Below are 14,737 nucleotides of genomic sequence, written 5' to 3' on the forward strand. Positions count from 1 at the left end.
GATGTTCTCATCACAGTCTTGAAACAGATCAGTTTCGAACATGAAACAATCAATTCGCGAAGGTTTTGTTTTGACATGGCAGAGACACTCGACGTCATTGCCTGATTTGCGTCAAGGTGTTTCACGACGATGCCAATGGAGCTAGCGGCTGAGGCCGAGGCGGAGCAGCAGCGCTGGGCTGGCGCTGAACTGCTGGTATGTGCCGTGATCCAGCTACTACTGGTGAACGTGGCCTACCGCATCGACCGTATGCGCGAGGCTCCGCTGTTGTCCACGTCGTCATGGGCCATTTTCTTTGGTCTTCTGAGCGGCGCATTGCTCGCGCTCGTGTCGGAAGTGGTGCGTCGCTGCAATCGATGTAATTGCACTGTATCATTTGCTAATTTATGGTTTTCTCTCTTTGACCAGCGCGTGCAAGGTGCTGGACTGGATCCGCAGATTCTGTTCCTGGGGCTGCTGCCCCCGATCATCCTGGAGGCTGGCTTCAATACTCAACGCAAGGGCTTTTTCAGCAATTTTTTCGCCATCTTGTTATTGGCAATTGTTGGTACTTTGCTGGCTACTTTTGCCACGGGAGGGATCCTCATCTGGCTGGGTAACATGGGGATCATTACGCAACTCACGTCTGCTGAGGCATTTCTCTACGGGTCTTTGATCTCTGCTATCGACCCGGTGGCAACGCTACTGGTATTCAAGAAGTGCAGAGCGCCCTCCCTGCTATTCAATCTGGTGTTTGGAGAGAGTGTATTGAACGACGCAGTAGCCATCGTCATCTTTACGCTTTTCCAGAGGTTCGTGGAGAGCGGCAACACCGACGTCAACGCCCAAGTGGCCATGTTTATGGTATTCAGACTGCTAAGTATCGGTGTGGGGTCTGTAGCTCTGTCTGGAGCCATCTGCTACTCGTCCGCTTACTTTTTGCGTCACTCAGACCCTGCACTACGTCAACACCCGATCTACGAGATGTCCATCATTCTTTTGAGTTGCTACGCGAGTTACTTGGCGGCTGATTTATTCGAGCTCAGTGGACTACTGGCAGTATTCTTCAGTGGGGTATTCATCCGACACTACCACATGTACAACATCTCCAAGGCCAGTGCGTTCGCGTTCAAGCAGCTACTGTCGACGATGGCTTTTCTAGCCGAGAATTTCATCTACCTGTACCTTGGATTGAGTGTATTCGCGTACCGTGACTCGTTCATCTGGGACTGGAAGTTTATCTTTGCCAATTTCGGCGCGTGTTTACTGGCTCGAGCGTTCAATACGTTCCCACTGTGTTCACTCGCAAACCTCGGGCGTTCGGAGCAGCAGAAAATCCCCTTCACGTACCAGATCGTCATTTGGTTCTCTGGACTGCGTGGCGCTATTGCGTTCGCGCTGGTGCTGAATGTTTCGACGGGTAATCCCATCCACGCGGCAATTCTCAAGAGCTCCACGCTGTTCCTGGTGTTGTTTACGACTGTGTTTTTCGGAGCGGCGACGGGTCCTCTACTGCGCGTTCTCGGACTGGCAGGAGATCCTCAGCCTGAGCGAGAAGTGGTTAGCTGCGAGGACAATTACACGGGCGAAGCTGACGAGCAACAACTGCTACTACGACAGTCTCTGTCCCCTCCTGGGTCGCACAGTGTGCACAGCCGTTGGGTGGATCTCGATGAGAAGTACCTCAAGCCGATCTTTGGCGGTAATCCACGTCCGAAGAGCGACACGAATCTGGTGAGATATGTGGAGATCGAAGAGGAGACTCAAATTCCCAGTGCATGACGCAGACTACCCTACGTCGGAAACACTCAACTGCATCGTTCTAAGCAGCAAGACAAAACCGTGCATGGAGCAAGAATAGTACGATAGAAAGCTGGAGAGAAGTGTTCCATGCTTGTGCGGAGTCTGCTAACTATTACCCAATTGATGTGATAATTGCTTTGGTGTTGTCTTTAGGTTACTTGAAAACTGGCGAGTAGACGTACTCCAAAGTCCCGATCTGGATTTGTTGAACGTCCTGGTACAGTTTGCGTCGTAGATGTCGGCGGACGACATTGATCGGATCCTGACGCATGTGCTCCCAGTCTGCTTCTTCATCTAGGAAATGGTCGCGATATGTTGCCAACGCTTTCACGTGTTTGTCCTTATTCTGACGGATCTCCGAGCAGTGCACGAGCAGGTCATGAGAATTCACTTCCACTAACGGGTCTAGAGCTGCTTTATCTACAGTCTCAATGGTGCGGAACTTCGCAGCCTGTGGAGCGACAACATCCTTTGACGAGTTGCTACTTGGCGTCACTGTGACTGATACAGATGCTAGCTTGGTATTCGCTTGAGTTCGACTCGGTTGTATCCTTTTACCCCGCCGAACTGACGGAACAGAAGGTTCGATGTGGTCATTTGCTTCCCTTTTGCGTTCAAGAAGCTTCATTTTCGACTTCCAATTGCGCGTTTGCCATGGTGATTCCTGCGTAGCGAAAGAAAACAAAGTTGTGCATCAGGCTATAGTCGCAAGGACAACAACAATAGGTTCGTACAGCGTGCAGACTGGCGAGTTTCTTCGCGAGTTCGACATCTCGTCTGGTCTGAGGGTTCACTATTTGACGAGATTTGATGCGTCGAAGCCGCTGACGATGAGCTTTGTGCTCTTCCGTGACGCGTTCCTCCTCAATCACCTTGGCGTCTGCGTCGATCAGAGCCTGGAACAGCCTCTTCTGCTCTTTGGATCCGCCTAACGTATTGGCTAAGTCCACTGCGTTGCGAAGCTTCACCTTGCTGAGCGATTCCTCCAAGCTAGCCTCAATGCTGTGAGCATTTTCGTGCCACCGATTCTCGTTTGTTGCTTGACTACTCAACAACTGGTTTGTCTTTTGCCTTAGCGCAACTTGCTCTGCCAATAAATAGTCACCGACCTCTGCAAGTAGCGATACCTAATATGAGTCGATACGATCCCAAATAAACCAAAAACCACCTACCTGCTTCAATATGATGTTCACCTACAGTCACTTGCTTCCGCTGGAAATCTTTTACACGCTGTAAGAATCTGAGTGAGTTTTCAATCGAAATTTTATAATAATGGAGAATTTAGATACCTCGTAACTCTCGAGAGCTTGGCGTTTGCTGTAGTTGACCGTGAGGTTGCCAGTCAAAGATGCAGCCGCCTCTGAGATCGGGAGACTAGCTGTTGATTTGGGCTTTTTCAGGTTGCTTGGGATCTCCATCGTTCCTGTTATAGGCTGTGTTAGTAAATCTACTGCTCGAATTGTCAGGCGACGAGAGCGTTCACACTGCGCCACGCAGTCGAGGAATGTCGTCGACTCAAAGAAATGGTCATCACGCTCGAGAGTGCCACCAACGTGTTTGCTTTTGTATCGAACGTAATGTCGTTCGTCACTCGGTAGATCGTCGAAAGTGCTGATGGGGTAGTTCCAAGGCTCTATCTCGCTAGATTCTGGAGGACTTTTTGCGTGGTCTCCCAAAGTTTCTGATGCCACGAATAATGGTGATAATGGGCGAAATAATCGCTGGAGAAGCTTGTGCTCATCTTCGTCTTCATCACTGCCACCTTGATGCTCATCGTTTAGATGCTTTTCCGGTAAATTTGACGATATCCGTGGTGACGAGTCCGAATTATTAGTGTTTGGTTCATCACGAACCTCCTCACAACTCTCAGTGTCAATTTGGTACCGCTTGAGAACTTGAGGGAGCGGAATAGCAGTGATCCTTGCTTCATTCCGAAGCTAATAAAAAAAGACGAAGATATGATAACAATGCTGTCAGGGTGGAAGGAAAGACTCGAGCTACCGGATTGCTTACCATTTGCTTGACAGTCATTCTGCTTCCGTCGAATCTCCTCTCGTTCCCTTTAACTTTGTCAACGCTACTTTTCTTGTGTTTTTGAGGGTGAGCACTGTCTTTGATTTTCTCGCCACAATGATTCAGGGGCCCAAAGTACTCCAGAGCTTTGCCTCGTTCAAGTTCTACCTCGTGGGACTCCAAGTCCGTAATCCAGTCGCGATTCAGCAATTGCAGCATTGGGAATCCTCGTCGACGGGGAAGTCGCAGTCTATACATGATCCTCTTGAAAGGATGAGAAGCACTCGTAAAGTTCTTCAAAGCTTCATCTCCATGCAGTTCGCGTAGAATTTCTTTGTCGAGATCTGCACCATGGAAGAGGAAACTCTCCAGCAAATACAATCGGTTGTGACTCAATCGAAGTGGGTTGTCGCGAAGATCCAGCTCACATAATCGAGGTGCAGAAGCCAGCGCTAGAATATCTTCGAGCACGTGAAGAAGGTTGTTGTTCAGCACTAGCACTTCTAAACATGGCATCTCTTGACTCACTCTAGCTCCAGGGAACCGTGTCAACTCATTCGACGACAAATCTACTCGTCGAACATTTCCCACTGAAAAGAGACTCAGTGGAGCCACAGAGAGTCCACGACCTCGAAGATTTATACTCTCCTGATCGGGATCTTCACACTCGAGCTGGTTTGCCATCGTCACAGATTTCGTACATGTATGGCACCAACAGCACAATTTGATAAATGTCTACTCGATAAAAATACTCAACGGTTTGTTACCAACGTCGGTTCTTCTTTACACCACTATCGCTAACGAAGATGGTGTCGGTCTTGCTGGATGAATTGCCGTGTCTTATTGACGAAGCCGATGAGCTCATGGCACTTCTCAGTAGCCACAAGACGTTGTTGAAGACGAGGTTGAAGGGGGCAAAAGTGTCATTTTCTACAGAGAAAGAGGAATCCACGGAGTCGTCAGAAGATCTCAAACAACCCAGTTCTGGACATTCATTTTCATTGACTCCTTCAACCGAGCGAAGCTCAAGTATGACGAATACCCGGCAAACTCTGGACGATGTCGACATCAAGTTTTTCTCTAGACAATATTTGACAATGCAGTCGATATCGTTTGAGAAAATGAACGCGAACTTGCCGGCTGGAGATCTCGACCGCAAAGCCTTGTACAATACTGCTGCCAGTATTTACCATCTCATGAAGCGTTTGCATCATTGGCAACAGGCTGCGTGGGAGTCACTGACCACGTTTTTTGCTGACAACAGCAGCAGCGATTCGTGTCTGCTGACTTTTGACAGTCACCCGGAACTCACACGGCTCGTACTCGCTACTGTTACCAAGTACGTCAGGGTGAACCTGTTGTGGACCTCGTTCAATACCATTCCGGGGCTGCTTGCGATCTACAGCTTTCTCCATCACGTCCAGACTGTAGGGTTAGACAACGGCACAACAAACGCAGTGTGTACGCCACTGGAGCACACTGATCATGGTGTGCGTGAGTTTGTGCTTCACTTCGGTACAGCCCCAATGCTAGCGATCCAGAGTGATTTCCAGGTTCAAGTCACTGATAAAGGAACATCCCTTGCTGCACTTGCACTCTCGTGCTTCGAGCGCTACGAAGCCTGTTGCGATCTTGCCAAACTCCGACATCAAGGCGTGTTTGACCTTGAATCACTTGTGAGTGGTGCTTACGCATCACATCCTAGCCTTCCAGATCTTCTTAATGCTGCTGACGTTGTTGACTGGGTTATCTGTGTGGTGCTCTGTGTTCCTCATCAACTTTACGCGGGAGATAGTAGAGCTGCATCAATGTCAACACCGCCACCATTGTCTGCCAATTCTCCGTCGTTCTTGTGGGATTTCATGGACATGATCGCTCGAGATCGCCTGGTGTTCACTATCCATCGCAACCACGTCGTCAATCTCCACGACTTGCTTTACCAGCAAGTTACATCTTCGTTATCCACTTCCGTCCTCAGCCCCGAGACTTCTTCTCTCCCCTCGTTTGGGAATAGTCGTTCTTCCCTGCCTCTGAAGAAATCTATGAATGCACTGAGTAAATATGCTTTGAGGAACTGTGGGGTGAACCATCGACAGCGTCGAGAAGTGGCGATTTGGCTTACTCATAATTGCGTGCAACTGATGCAGCACAATCCAGGACTGGCGGCTCCTTCCTTTCCACTGTTCCTAGCAACGTTAGCCATCGCTCGTGATGAGGTTGAATGGGCCATGTGTCACGGGATTCGAAACTTAAATACCAAGTCACCTCTGCTTCCAAGTCACATTAAAGCCAAGCATTGGCAGCGAGTACAATCGAGCTTTAGTGGTGCTGAAAGAGAGATAGCGGACTTATTAACTCACTGTCATCACCTCCGACGGCTTCTGGAAGAACATTCGCACTTCTTAGCTGAATATTACCAGACGTTCCTTATAAACGGAGATGCTGATGGGATCGCGTATACTATTCAAGAACTCTTCTACGCGAATGATTCGGCTTCAGAACTGGAGTCTCTCCTTGAAGGATTTTTAGACAATGAACGGTATCGTATCAATACCTCATCGTCACACCGAGCTACGTGGGTCCGGGAATGGCGTCAAGCAAATGCTCACTTCGTCACACAAACTCAATTACCGCTACTGGACGTACTACGTGATCGAATGGAGTGTGCAGTTAGACACACACAATACATCTGTGTGAGCTCTCAGTTGATTGAGCAGACAGCGAGTTTTTCCAAGTGCTGGTGGTTCCGTGATCTTATCTTCGAGCAGTGTTTCGAGCAGATACTGGCTACGACACCGTCGTCTGCTGTCGGGCTGTTGCAGATCCTGTCGAGTCTGGTAGAGGGGAACTACGTTCTTGATGAGCTCGTAGATGCTGAAGAAGTGACGCAGCAGTCGGAGCGAATGGTACAACGCTTGGATCGGATGCGAACGAGTTTAGTGGATCAAGTGGAGCTTGGGCTTGTGGCGGTGGTGAAGCGAGACATCAGTCTTCAAAGAGACGAGAGCTTTGCACTTTTGGAAGAGAAACCTGAACCAGTGAAAAACAAGGTCACGGCTAGCAACCGAAGGCTTTCTAGCTTTTCGCGTGCACAATCGAGCCAATTGCTGCGGCCAGGAAACACTGAATTGCGACTAGCTTCTCCAACCGCCTCTGTGGTAACCCGCAAGACCGACAGTAACAGTAAAATTATTGCGGTATCAGCTAAACCAGAGCAGATCCACGACGAAGAACACAGCTTGAGACTCGTTCGCGCGCTGTTAGACCACACTGGACTGGAGAGCACCATGAGAGACGCCATCGTTAGCCGTGTTCGGAGTTGTTTCGTCCGCTACGTGAGAGGATTCGTGACTTTTTCGGGGTCCTTCAAGCCTACCGATGGAGTAGCGTTGCGCTGCTCCGTACGAGACGCCTGTGTACAGATTCGATGTTTTTTTAGAGCTACCCAGAGATTGTTTGGGGGCAGCGGCGAGGTGAAGGATACATGCGAAGTCTCGTTGGGTGGATCCGTCCAAGTCGTCCTTACTAAGGTTTTGGCAGGCGAATGCAGCGGCTCGACTTCAATTCTTCCCCAAGACAAGAAATTGTTGGAATGGACAATAGAGTCTCCTCTTGTGTCCGAAAAGGAGTTCGAGCAGTGGTCTCTGGTCGACAGACTGTCGTGGCTTTATGTCTCTCTCGTGACTAGAAAATGTCATCCTTCACCTTCTACAGCGGGATCAACGCCGCCAGTGTTGGCTGCGGTACGCAAACGCTGCTTTGTATTCGCTCCTGGAGTTTCAAGTGAGTTGGACCCGCGAGATTACACAGACCCTGAAGCTCTGCAACATCTTGTAACATTGATAGGCTCGAATGGTGTAGAGACTGTATCCTCAACCATCGCGAATCTGGTGGTAGCTCAAACGCTAAAGCTGCGGACTTCAATCGAGGCAGAACACGCTGTTCTGGCGTTCCTGGATATGGCAATGGGCAACAGCTCCAATGTCGACTTTGTGTTCGCTACAGCTCAAGTCCGAGCTCTGGACGACATCGCTACTCAACTCGTTCAGATTGGGACAGCAGCCTTCTTATTGCAACTGCTACACGATTACACTCCGCATGACGCGTCAGACGCGTGGGAGGTTCGTGTAGCGCCTCAGCTTCTCCGTGAGCTACAACAAGATCCAGACCGACGAGCCACGTGGGCACGGCTCCTACCAGTTGCCTGCTGTTCTGGTTTCCATTCGAGTGTGTGGAAACAGACAACGTACGTGTCCAGCGTGGAGGCTACGGACACAAACGCGCACATGATGGGACTGGCCATGGCTCGACTGCTACCTTCACCTCATAGCAGTCAAGCCATGCATCGCTGTGCGGTGGCAGCGCTAAAACGAACAGCTGCAGACACAGCACACGCACACGCAGGTCGTTCGAAACAGCAACTTGAAGCGAGGGTATCGACGAGACCACTATTGGAAGCTCTGGAGCTGCTGGTGACAACTGCAGCCTCGGGGGGTGGTGAAGCACAAGGATCGGTGCTCGGAGAGCTGGAGCTGTCGCTTGAGCACCTGCTGCCGCACGCGATGTTGGTATTGCACTGATAAAAGTTGAAAACTCGCTTCTATGACGTTTCTAAAACGAGGTTCTTAGAACTTTTGACCAACCATTCGTGCAGATTCATTAAAGTACTCCGGTTTTGACGATACTGCTGTTGGCTACATGTTGAAGTCGCTGTACATGCAGAGGTTGCACCTGCCAGTGACAGCCCGGCACAGTTCCGCATTGGCATCCGCTACGGCAATGCCCGCTATGGCACGACACTATATGTAGTAGTGGCGATGGAAGCCCTTCCCGTTGCAGCGGCCATGGCTCTGCTAGCGCTGTTGCTGTGGATGGAGGCGGCGCAGAGGTCGTCTGACCCTCCAGCTGCTGTTGGCGGGTGCCGCCGCGCAAAATGTGCGGCAAAAGGCTCGCGACCTCGGACCAAAGACCATCCAGCGGTAGCGAGTACTTGGCTGCTGTCCTCCCGGGCAAGACTTTCGTGTATTTGCTTGTGAAATCGCTCGCTCCGCCCAGACGCCAAAACTTGAGCTCCGCCGGAGCCGACAGTGTCGATTTGCCGCGTGTTCAGCGCGTATTGACGAGTGGCCAGCAGAAACGGGCGCAGCGATGACTGCGAGTCGCCAAGACGGGGCGCACTGCGTCGATCGCCTCAAGTCCTGGCACTGTCGGCGGATGGTGGAGGCTGGCTGGTCGCAGACCATGAACTCGTTCACGCAGCGCTGGAATTTGGTCGTCGCTAGGCGCGTGAAAGGTGCTAGCATAACTACAGGGGCCAGTACATGTAAGCATGATCTTCGACGCGCCGCGCGAGGTCAACGACAACAGGATGCGGTACGGAGCGGACTGATCGATTGGCGACGACGGTCCCCACGGTCTCCGCTCGTCACCGCCACCAGAAAGGTGGGAACGACCGCTGCATAGAGACAAGCCGCGCGGACAGCAGCGGCGTCTGCTCTCCCTTATCCTGCGCAGTCAACACGGACAACACGCCAAGCCCGAGTCGGCTGGCCGCAACGGACACGGGCGGCTTGCAGCATCAGCCGGCAGCATGATGGCATGAAAATCAGTCGCGGTGAAGAGGGAGGGTATCCGACACATCCGAGGGAGTTTGCCGGCGAAGACGGATCCGGCTCGGGCCGTAAGGATGCCCTGCTTTCGGGTCGGGTGTCGCATCCAGGCGACTGAGCGACCATGCGGACTGTGCACTGCAGCACTGCGGAGACCGGCGCACCGCGACAGCAGGTCCGCCGTAACGGGCGTGCCAAAAAGCGCGCGAACATGTTGCATGCTGCTGCCGAGCTGATACAGCTCCTTGTCCTATTGAATCCAAGTCGTTCGGCTGGCAAATCGCCTCGAAGAGCACATTGCAGTTCCTGTCATACGCGCGGCCGGTGTTCAACACGCGTAATCCCTATCAAAAAGCGTTGTCAAGTCGCGTTGAGACTTGAGGTTTCTAAAAAGCATACAAAAAACAAATCTTACGTGCATAGCACGTACGTTCATGGTAAACGATTTGCCACTTTCGACATTGCGATGCAGTTTTTTCAGCATTTTCAGAAACACGACTGCTTGCAAAATTTAGATCAGCACACGTCACATATCAGCGCCTCATGCAACGTCAACTTGGTCTTCGGGGGTCAGAATGGTCTTCGGAGGTCAGCACTGTAGCCAGCGACCTCACATGTACCTCTGACCACAGCTAAGCTTCTTCACGCAGTTTTCTGTTTTAAGTGCGCCTCTATCGGCCGCGCATATGTCCTTGTTACATAGTTTACAGGGCTCCTATTCTCACCATAGTTACACAGTTCTCAGTCTCAATTGCTTAGGCGACACGTGTTCGCTTCGCACGCGGCTCGTTGCTGCCGCCGTCTTCCGTCTCCTTGTCGCCGTTGTTGCTGCTGCTGCTCTTGGATAGTGCAGCGTCCGTTGCTGCGGGCTCCGTGAAGCTGTCACCGTTCGAATGCATCATGAGCGCGTTGAGAACGCACGGGTATTGACTCTGCTTGGCGTGCGCGGCGATCTGGCTAAGCGTGACGTTAACGACAGCGCGAACCGTCTCACGGCCCACACATGTGTTCAGGATCTCCTCCTTGGGTAGCGGTCTGTGTTCCTGCTTGAGCAGCAGCGCAGAGTTGAGCGTACGCACGGCGTAGCTGCCCGAGAAGGCCTTGCGGAACTGGAAGCGGCAGCTCGGACACGTGCTGCGTAGCTTAAGCCATGAGCGGATGCACGGCAGGTGGAACTGGTGGCCACAGGGCAGCGACACGAACTGCTCGTCGCCGTCCTTCAGCTCGCTAAGGCAGATGACACAGTCTTGGGCACACGAAGAGCTGGAAGACACGCTGGAAATCGAGCGCTTGGCGCCCACCTTGGGAGTCTTGTCGCTGTTAACCGTCCAGGAGGCAAGGCTGTCCATAACCGACTTGTCGGCAGGAGCGGCGTTCTTAAGGTGCGGCGAGATGTAGCGCACCATGAAGCGCACCCAGGCCGGCGTGCGGAACATCTGTAGCACGTCGCGGATAAGCGCGTTCTCAGGGGCAACGTATTGCACCTCAACGCGAACGGTAATGTCCATGTTAATGCGTAGGTAGTCGAAGAAGAAAGCTCCGCGGTTGCCAGCGCGACGCAAATGATCGAATGAGCGGAAGGGTGAGCAGCGCGGGAGCGAGGGCCTTTCGAAAAGAAAAGGCCGGCAGCGTCTCTGGACCTCCAACTGGAGAACCCACTGTAGCCCGCCGCCCTACCCCCGCCGAAGATTATGACCGCCAGACCCCAGAGCCAGGCTCGTTCAGTGTCGGTTTGCGGTGCAGCAACCAGCACTCCGACACTTCGCAGGTCGAGGGACCAAGGTTAGGATACCGTACGCGCTCGAGCAGAGCGCACCGGCGATTTGCCTGGCTGGCTCTGTGTTTGGCCAATGCTGCTGGCACTGCAAGCTCCGTTAAAACCGTCTCGGATGTGTGTCTCCGTTATTATAGCTAGGTCGTTTGATGAGGATCGCGTCCCACATCGAGCGTACGAGCGCACTGGGCCAACGTGTGGCTCGCTCAAGTCCAGCATAACGGCCGGCTCGCACGCCACGTTTGTTGGAAAAGCGCTGCGGGACTTTGGTAGCTCTTTCTTGAGTCAAGTGCTGACATGTTGCCAGGAGCGGTGTTGCTCGCGCTGTTCCCTGTCATCGCGCTGTGCTAGGGAGTCTTAAATTGGGACCGTTAGACGTTGCGGATGTGAGTCTTGGCAGTAGAAATGAAGCGACGGGAGCCAGCGCTCGCCCAAACTTTGCTGGTTGTTGTAACACGGGCGGGTGTGTGGCCGAGGCAACCGTCGCTGTGGCGCGGCCCGACGATGCCATCTTGTGAGTGCCAAGATGCACATTTGGACCCTCTTGACTTTTTTTACAACTTCGAGTACACACAAGCACGCGACGCCATTCGATTTGCATTGGTGAGCCTCGATAGCAGCGATACCGCTAGATCCTGCGTGCTAATGCAACAGCGCACGCTCGTAATCCAAGCACATTGATCTTCGATTCGGCCCGAGAAATCCTTTGCTTTTCGAGCAAACAGGACCCGATGGTGCTCTCCGGTTGCCAGGCACCCATAGAGCGCTGTGCGTGATACATTCGCTGGTTGCGACGCGTTTCCAGCCTGATGCTGAGGTGACGCCGAAGGACGATGCAAAATACCGATGTGTCTGCTTGCTGTTGTCGGTCTGGTGTGCAGCACTTCCCTCACTGGGGCGGACCAGTGGGGCGTCTACGGTGGGATCCGCGTCCACCGTGGCAGTGTCACTACATGTACAGCTGTAGCAGGACGAGAATCCCTCTGATCTGGCCAAGTGCACGTTGAAATCGCGCGGCGCAACCTTCAAGCGTTCATGTCGCGAGGGTCAATGCCGAGGGACGTTGCTGGTGACCGGGTACCGGCCGGCTGCGAGCCGAAGCATGCTGCGAATACAATACTGTACGGCGCACGGTGTACGCTCGTCAGGCAGGAAGTGAGGTGGCGAGTGCATGACTTGGTGCAAAACAGTTTACTGTAGTGATCATGCTGTTGCCGATACAGCCTGTTAAACGACAACAGCATTGACTTGTGAGCCAAGAAGGACTTTCGACAGCAGAAATCGCGGACTGCCATCCACCGACCAAAGAAGATGACGCCTACAGACCAGTGAATCCAAACATGATTTGAGCGTGCACCTCCATGTACAGTATATCGCTAGGAAATTCTCACGGAGAAGCGTCGCCGAAGCAGGAGCGGTTGTACCAGGTATCATACCGCGCTGCGGTCTCAGTTGCGGCGGCGGACCTGCTGCGGGGGACTCGTCTTCTCCGTTTGGGCATCTTGATGAAGTCTTCACCACCATCGCTCTCGAGTCGCATGTTTTCCCATGGCAAAGAAGTCCGCTTTCGAGCACCCCGTCATTTATTTATTGCAGCGCGCCTGGTCTTCGCCAGGTTTGTCATGCCAGCACGCCACCGTGCTGTCGTCTCTTGTCGCATGCAGCGATCGCGATCACGACGGCCCGCGCAGAGAGGTCCAGTCATCATGACACGCGCATGCGTTTCCTCAAATACATGCACCAATTCACAGATGCGATTTAGAGGGGAATTCAGTATGAAACTTTCACGGATGCGAGTTTGAACAGTATCAAGGAAGCGGAATGAAAGGGTATTTGAAGATGCGAACACGTTGAAGTGATCGATCGCACACTTCGATCTCGGTGAAGCCCCAGAATCCCGGCCGTGGGAGGTGGCCAATTCATCGGAATCTGGCGCGAGATGCCGGCTCTTGAGTACGTGTACAGGGTGCCTTGAGGTAAAAGGGGAGCAGCGAAGGCCTGGCAGAATGGGAGTGTCCCTTGCGTTGTCTTGCTTAGATATATGTGTGCATTCTATCGCTCCAAGGCGAGCAGCACGTCGGACTCGTGCGGCGCTGCGAGCTCTTTCTCCTTGAAATGCGAGCGTGCGACGGCCCTATCGGCCTCGGTCCGCCAGTTGGGCCGCCCAAAGGCTACCGCAAACCCAATGAATGACGTTACGGCGTAGCCACAGATCATGCCGTGCCAGACGCCGAGCAGGTTCGGGTGCGTCTGGTGCACGCCCAATATGTACGCCACAGGTACGCCGACTAGCCATGCCCCGACGGCAAAACCCACCATAATGGGCATGGCTCGCGCCTGCGCCTTCAGCACCGCCTGCATTGGAAACACACATGCGCTTAGCAGAGGAACAGCAATATGAGGCGGGGCTGACAACATATAACTTACGAAGGAGTAGTAGAAGAAGGCCAGTACAAAGTATGCCAACGCGGCTAACGCGCATATCTGGCTGAAGGTATCGATGACCTGCGGGTTGTCCGAAAACAGCCACCCAAGCTGCCGCCGTGCGCTCACCACGACCACGCCGTTGATTGTCGAGATAAGCGCGATGCATATTCCACATACCTGGGCGGCGAGAAGTGCCTCCGATGGTTTGCCCGCTCCCAGATGCATCCCCACGCGCGTGACGGCAGCACTTATCACCGCGTAAAGTGGTGAGGTCGCAAAGAAGAAGAGCTCCATCATCGCGTTGTGTGTTCCTAGCTGGACCTCGCCGATCGTCGCAGCGAAAAGCGTCATGGTAATTAACTGCGCGTTTTCGAACAGTGTGCCGCCGGCGAGTGGAAGCCCCACGGACAAAAGGTTGCGCAGAATGTCTGCATCCAGGAAGCTGCCGTCGCAGCGCCAGGCACAGCGGCGGTGGAACTTGCGGTAGAAGTTCATGTACACAATGTAGCCAACGAGTCTCAAGAACAGCGCCATCGCTGTCCCAATCGGACACCCGACAAACCCGAGCTCTGGCAGTCCAAAGCGCCCGTGCGTGAATCCGACCACTAGGAAGCTGTTGAGCGCCACTGCTAGCACATTGAAGACCGCTGTGGGCTGTACGATGTGCTGTGCCTGGTAGAAGCACGAGAGCACTTGAAACATACTGCGCGGCCACAGCCACAACAGGGATAAACGGCAGTAGACGCCGGCGAGCGCGGCTACACGGTCGGTGACGCCTGCAGCCAGTAGGATATCACCCAGGTTCCACCAGAGCACTGCGAGCGGGACACAGGCCACCGTAAGTAGAAGACTCGTCAGCAACGCGTATTCACCCAGCAGGTGGTAGTTTTTGGCTCCAAAGGCCTGCGAGCACAACACGTTCATGCCGGCATTGAAGCCTTGCATACTCACAAGAATCGACAGATCCAGGCACATCTGTGCGTACGCCACGGCCGCCAATTCATCCACGCCCAGATGACCCACGACGCTAAGCTCTGTGATAGAGATGGCAAAGAAGCAGTAGGTGGATAGCGCGCTGGGCACCACCAGCTCCAACAGACAGCGCAGTTCGCGACGAGCAGATACCATGATC

At 53.1% G+C, this 14,737-nt stretch overlaps 6 protein-coding genes across 7 annotated transcripts; 2 read left to right on the plus strand and 4 right to left on the minus strand.

The window, feature by feature from the left end:
• The first annotated feature begins 57 nt into the window (after nt 1–57).
• PPTG_09598 lies at nt 58–2,961 on the plus strand. Of its 2 annotated transcripts, XM_008904610.1 has the most exons (3): nt 58–339; nt 409–1,839; nt 1,936–2,961. In XM_008904610.1, the coding sequence occupies exons 1-2, from the start codon at nt 130–132 to the stop codon at nt 1,759–1,761; spliced, it is 1,563 nt and encodes a 520-aa protein (XP_008902858.1). In that variant the 5' UTR covers nt 58–129; the 3' UTR covers nt 1,762–1,839; nt 1,936–2,961. The 2 variants fall into 2 exon arrangements, with proteins under 2 accessions (XP_008902858.1, XP_008902857.1); XM_008904609.1 differs by having other exon boundaries at nt 409–2,961.
• Nucleotides 1,937–4,778, minus strand: PPTG_09599 (hypothetical protein; the record flags this gene model as incomplete). The annotated part of the gene is made up of 5 exons (XM_008904611.1): nt 3,796–4,778; nt 3,072–3,719; nt 2,955–3,012; nt 2,517–2,893; nt 1,937–2,446 (listed from the first exon to the last, which is right to left on the minus strand). The coding sequence occupies exons 1-5, from the start codon at nt 4,477–4,479 to the stop codon at nt 1,937–1,939; spliced, it is 2,277 nt and encodes a 758-aa protein (XP_008902859.1). The 5' UTR covers nt 4,480–4,778.
• Nucleotides 4,602–8,375, plus strand: PPTG_09600 (hypothetical protein; the record flags this gene model as incomplete). Its single annotated transcript, XM_008904612.1, has 1 exon — nt 4,602–8,375. One exon carries the CDS (start codon nt 4,602–4,604, stop codon nt 8,373–8,375), a length of 3,774 nt encoding a protein of 1,257 aa, XP_008902860.1.
• A 36-nt stretch (nt 8,376–8,411) lies between these two features.
• On the minus strand, nt 8,412–9,831 carry PPTG_22556 (hypothetical protein). The gene has a single exon (XM_008904799.1). The coding sequence runs from the start codon at nt 9,096–9,098 to the stop codon at nt 8,649–8,651; it is 450 nt and encodes a 149-aa protein (XP_008903047.1). The 5' UTR covers nt 9,099–9,831; the 3' UTR covers nt 8,412–8,648.
• A 328-nt stretch (nt 9,832–10,159) lies between these two features.
• On the minus strand, nt 10,160–10,912 carry PPTG_09601 (hypothetical protein; the record flags this gene model as incomplete). Its single annotated transcript, XM_008904613.1, has 1 exon — nt 10,160–10,912. One exon carries the CDS (start codon nt 10,910–10,912, stop codon nt 10,160–10,162), a length of 753 nt encoding a protein of 250 aa, XP_008902861.1.
• Nucleotides 10,913–13,230: 2,318 nt separating this feature from the next.
• On the minus strand, nt 13,231–14,733 carry PPTG_09602 (hypothetical protein; the record flags this gene model as incomplete). The annotated part of the gene is made up of 2 exons (XM_008904614.1): nt 13,231–13,533; nt 13,606–14,733. The coding sequence occupies 2 exons, from the start codon at nt 14,731–14,733 to the stop codon at nt 13,231–13,233; spliced, it is 1,431 nt and encodes a 476-aa protein (XP_008902862.1).
• Between the last annotated feature and the right edge of the window lie 4 nt (nt 14,734–14,737).

Source organism: Phytophthora parasitica (genome assembly GCF_000247585.1).
Source record: "Phytophthora parasitica INRA-310 unplaced genomic scaffold supercont2.18, whole genome shotgun sequence".
Taxonomy (NCBI): domain Eukaryota; phylum Oomycota; class Peronosporomycetes; order Peronosporales; family Peronosporaceae; genus Phytophthora; species Phytophthora nicotianae.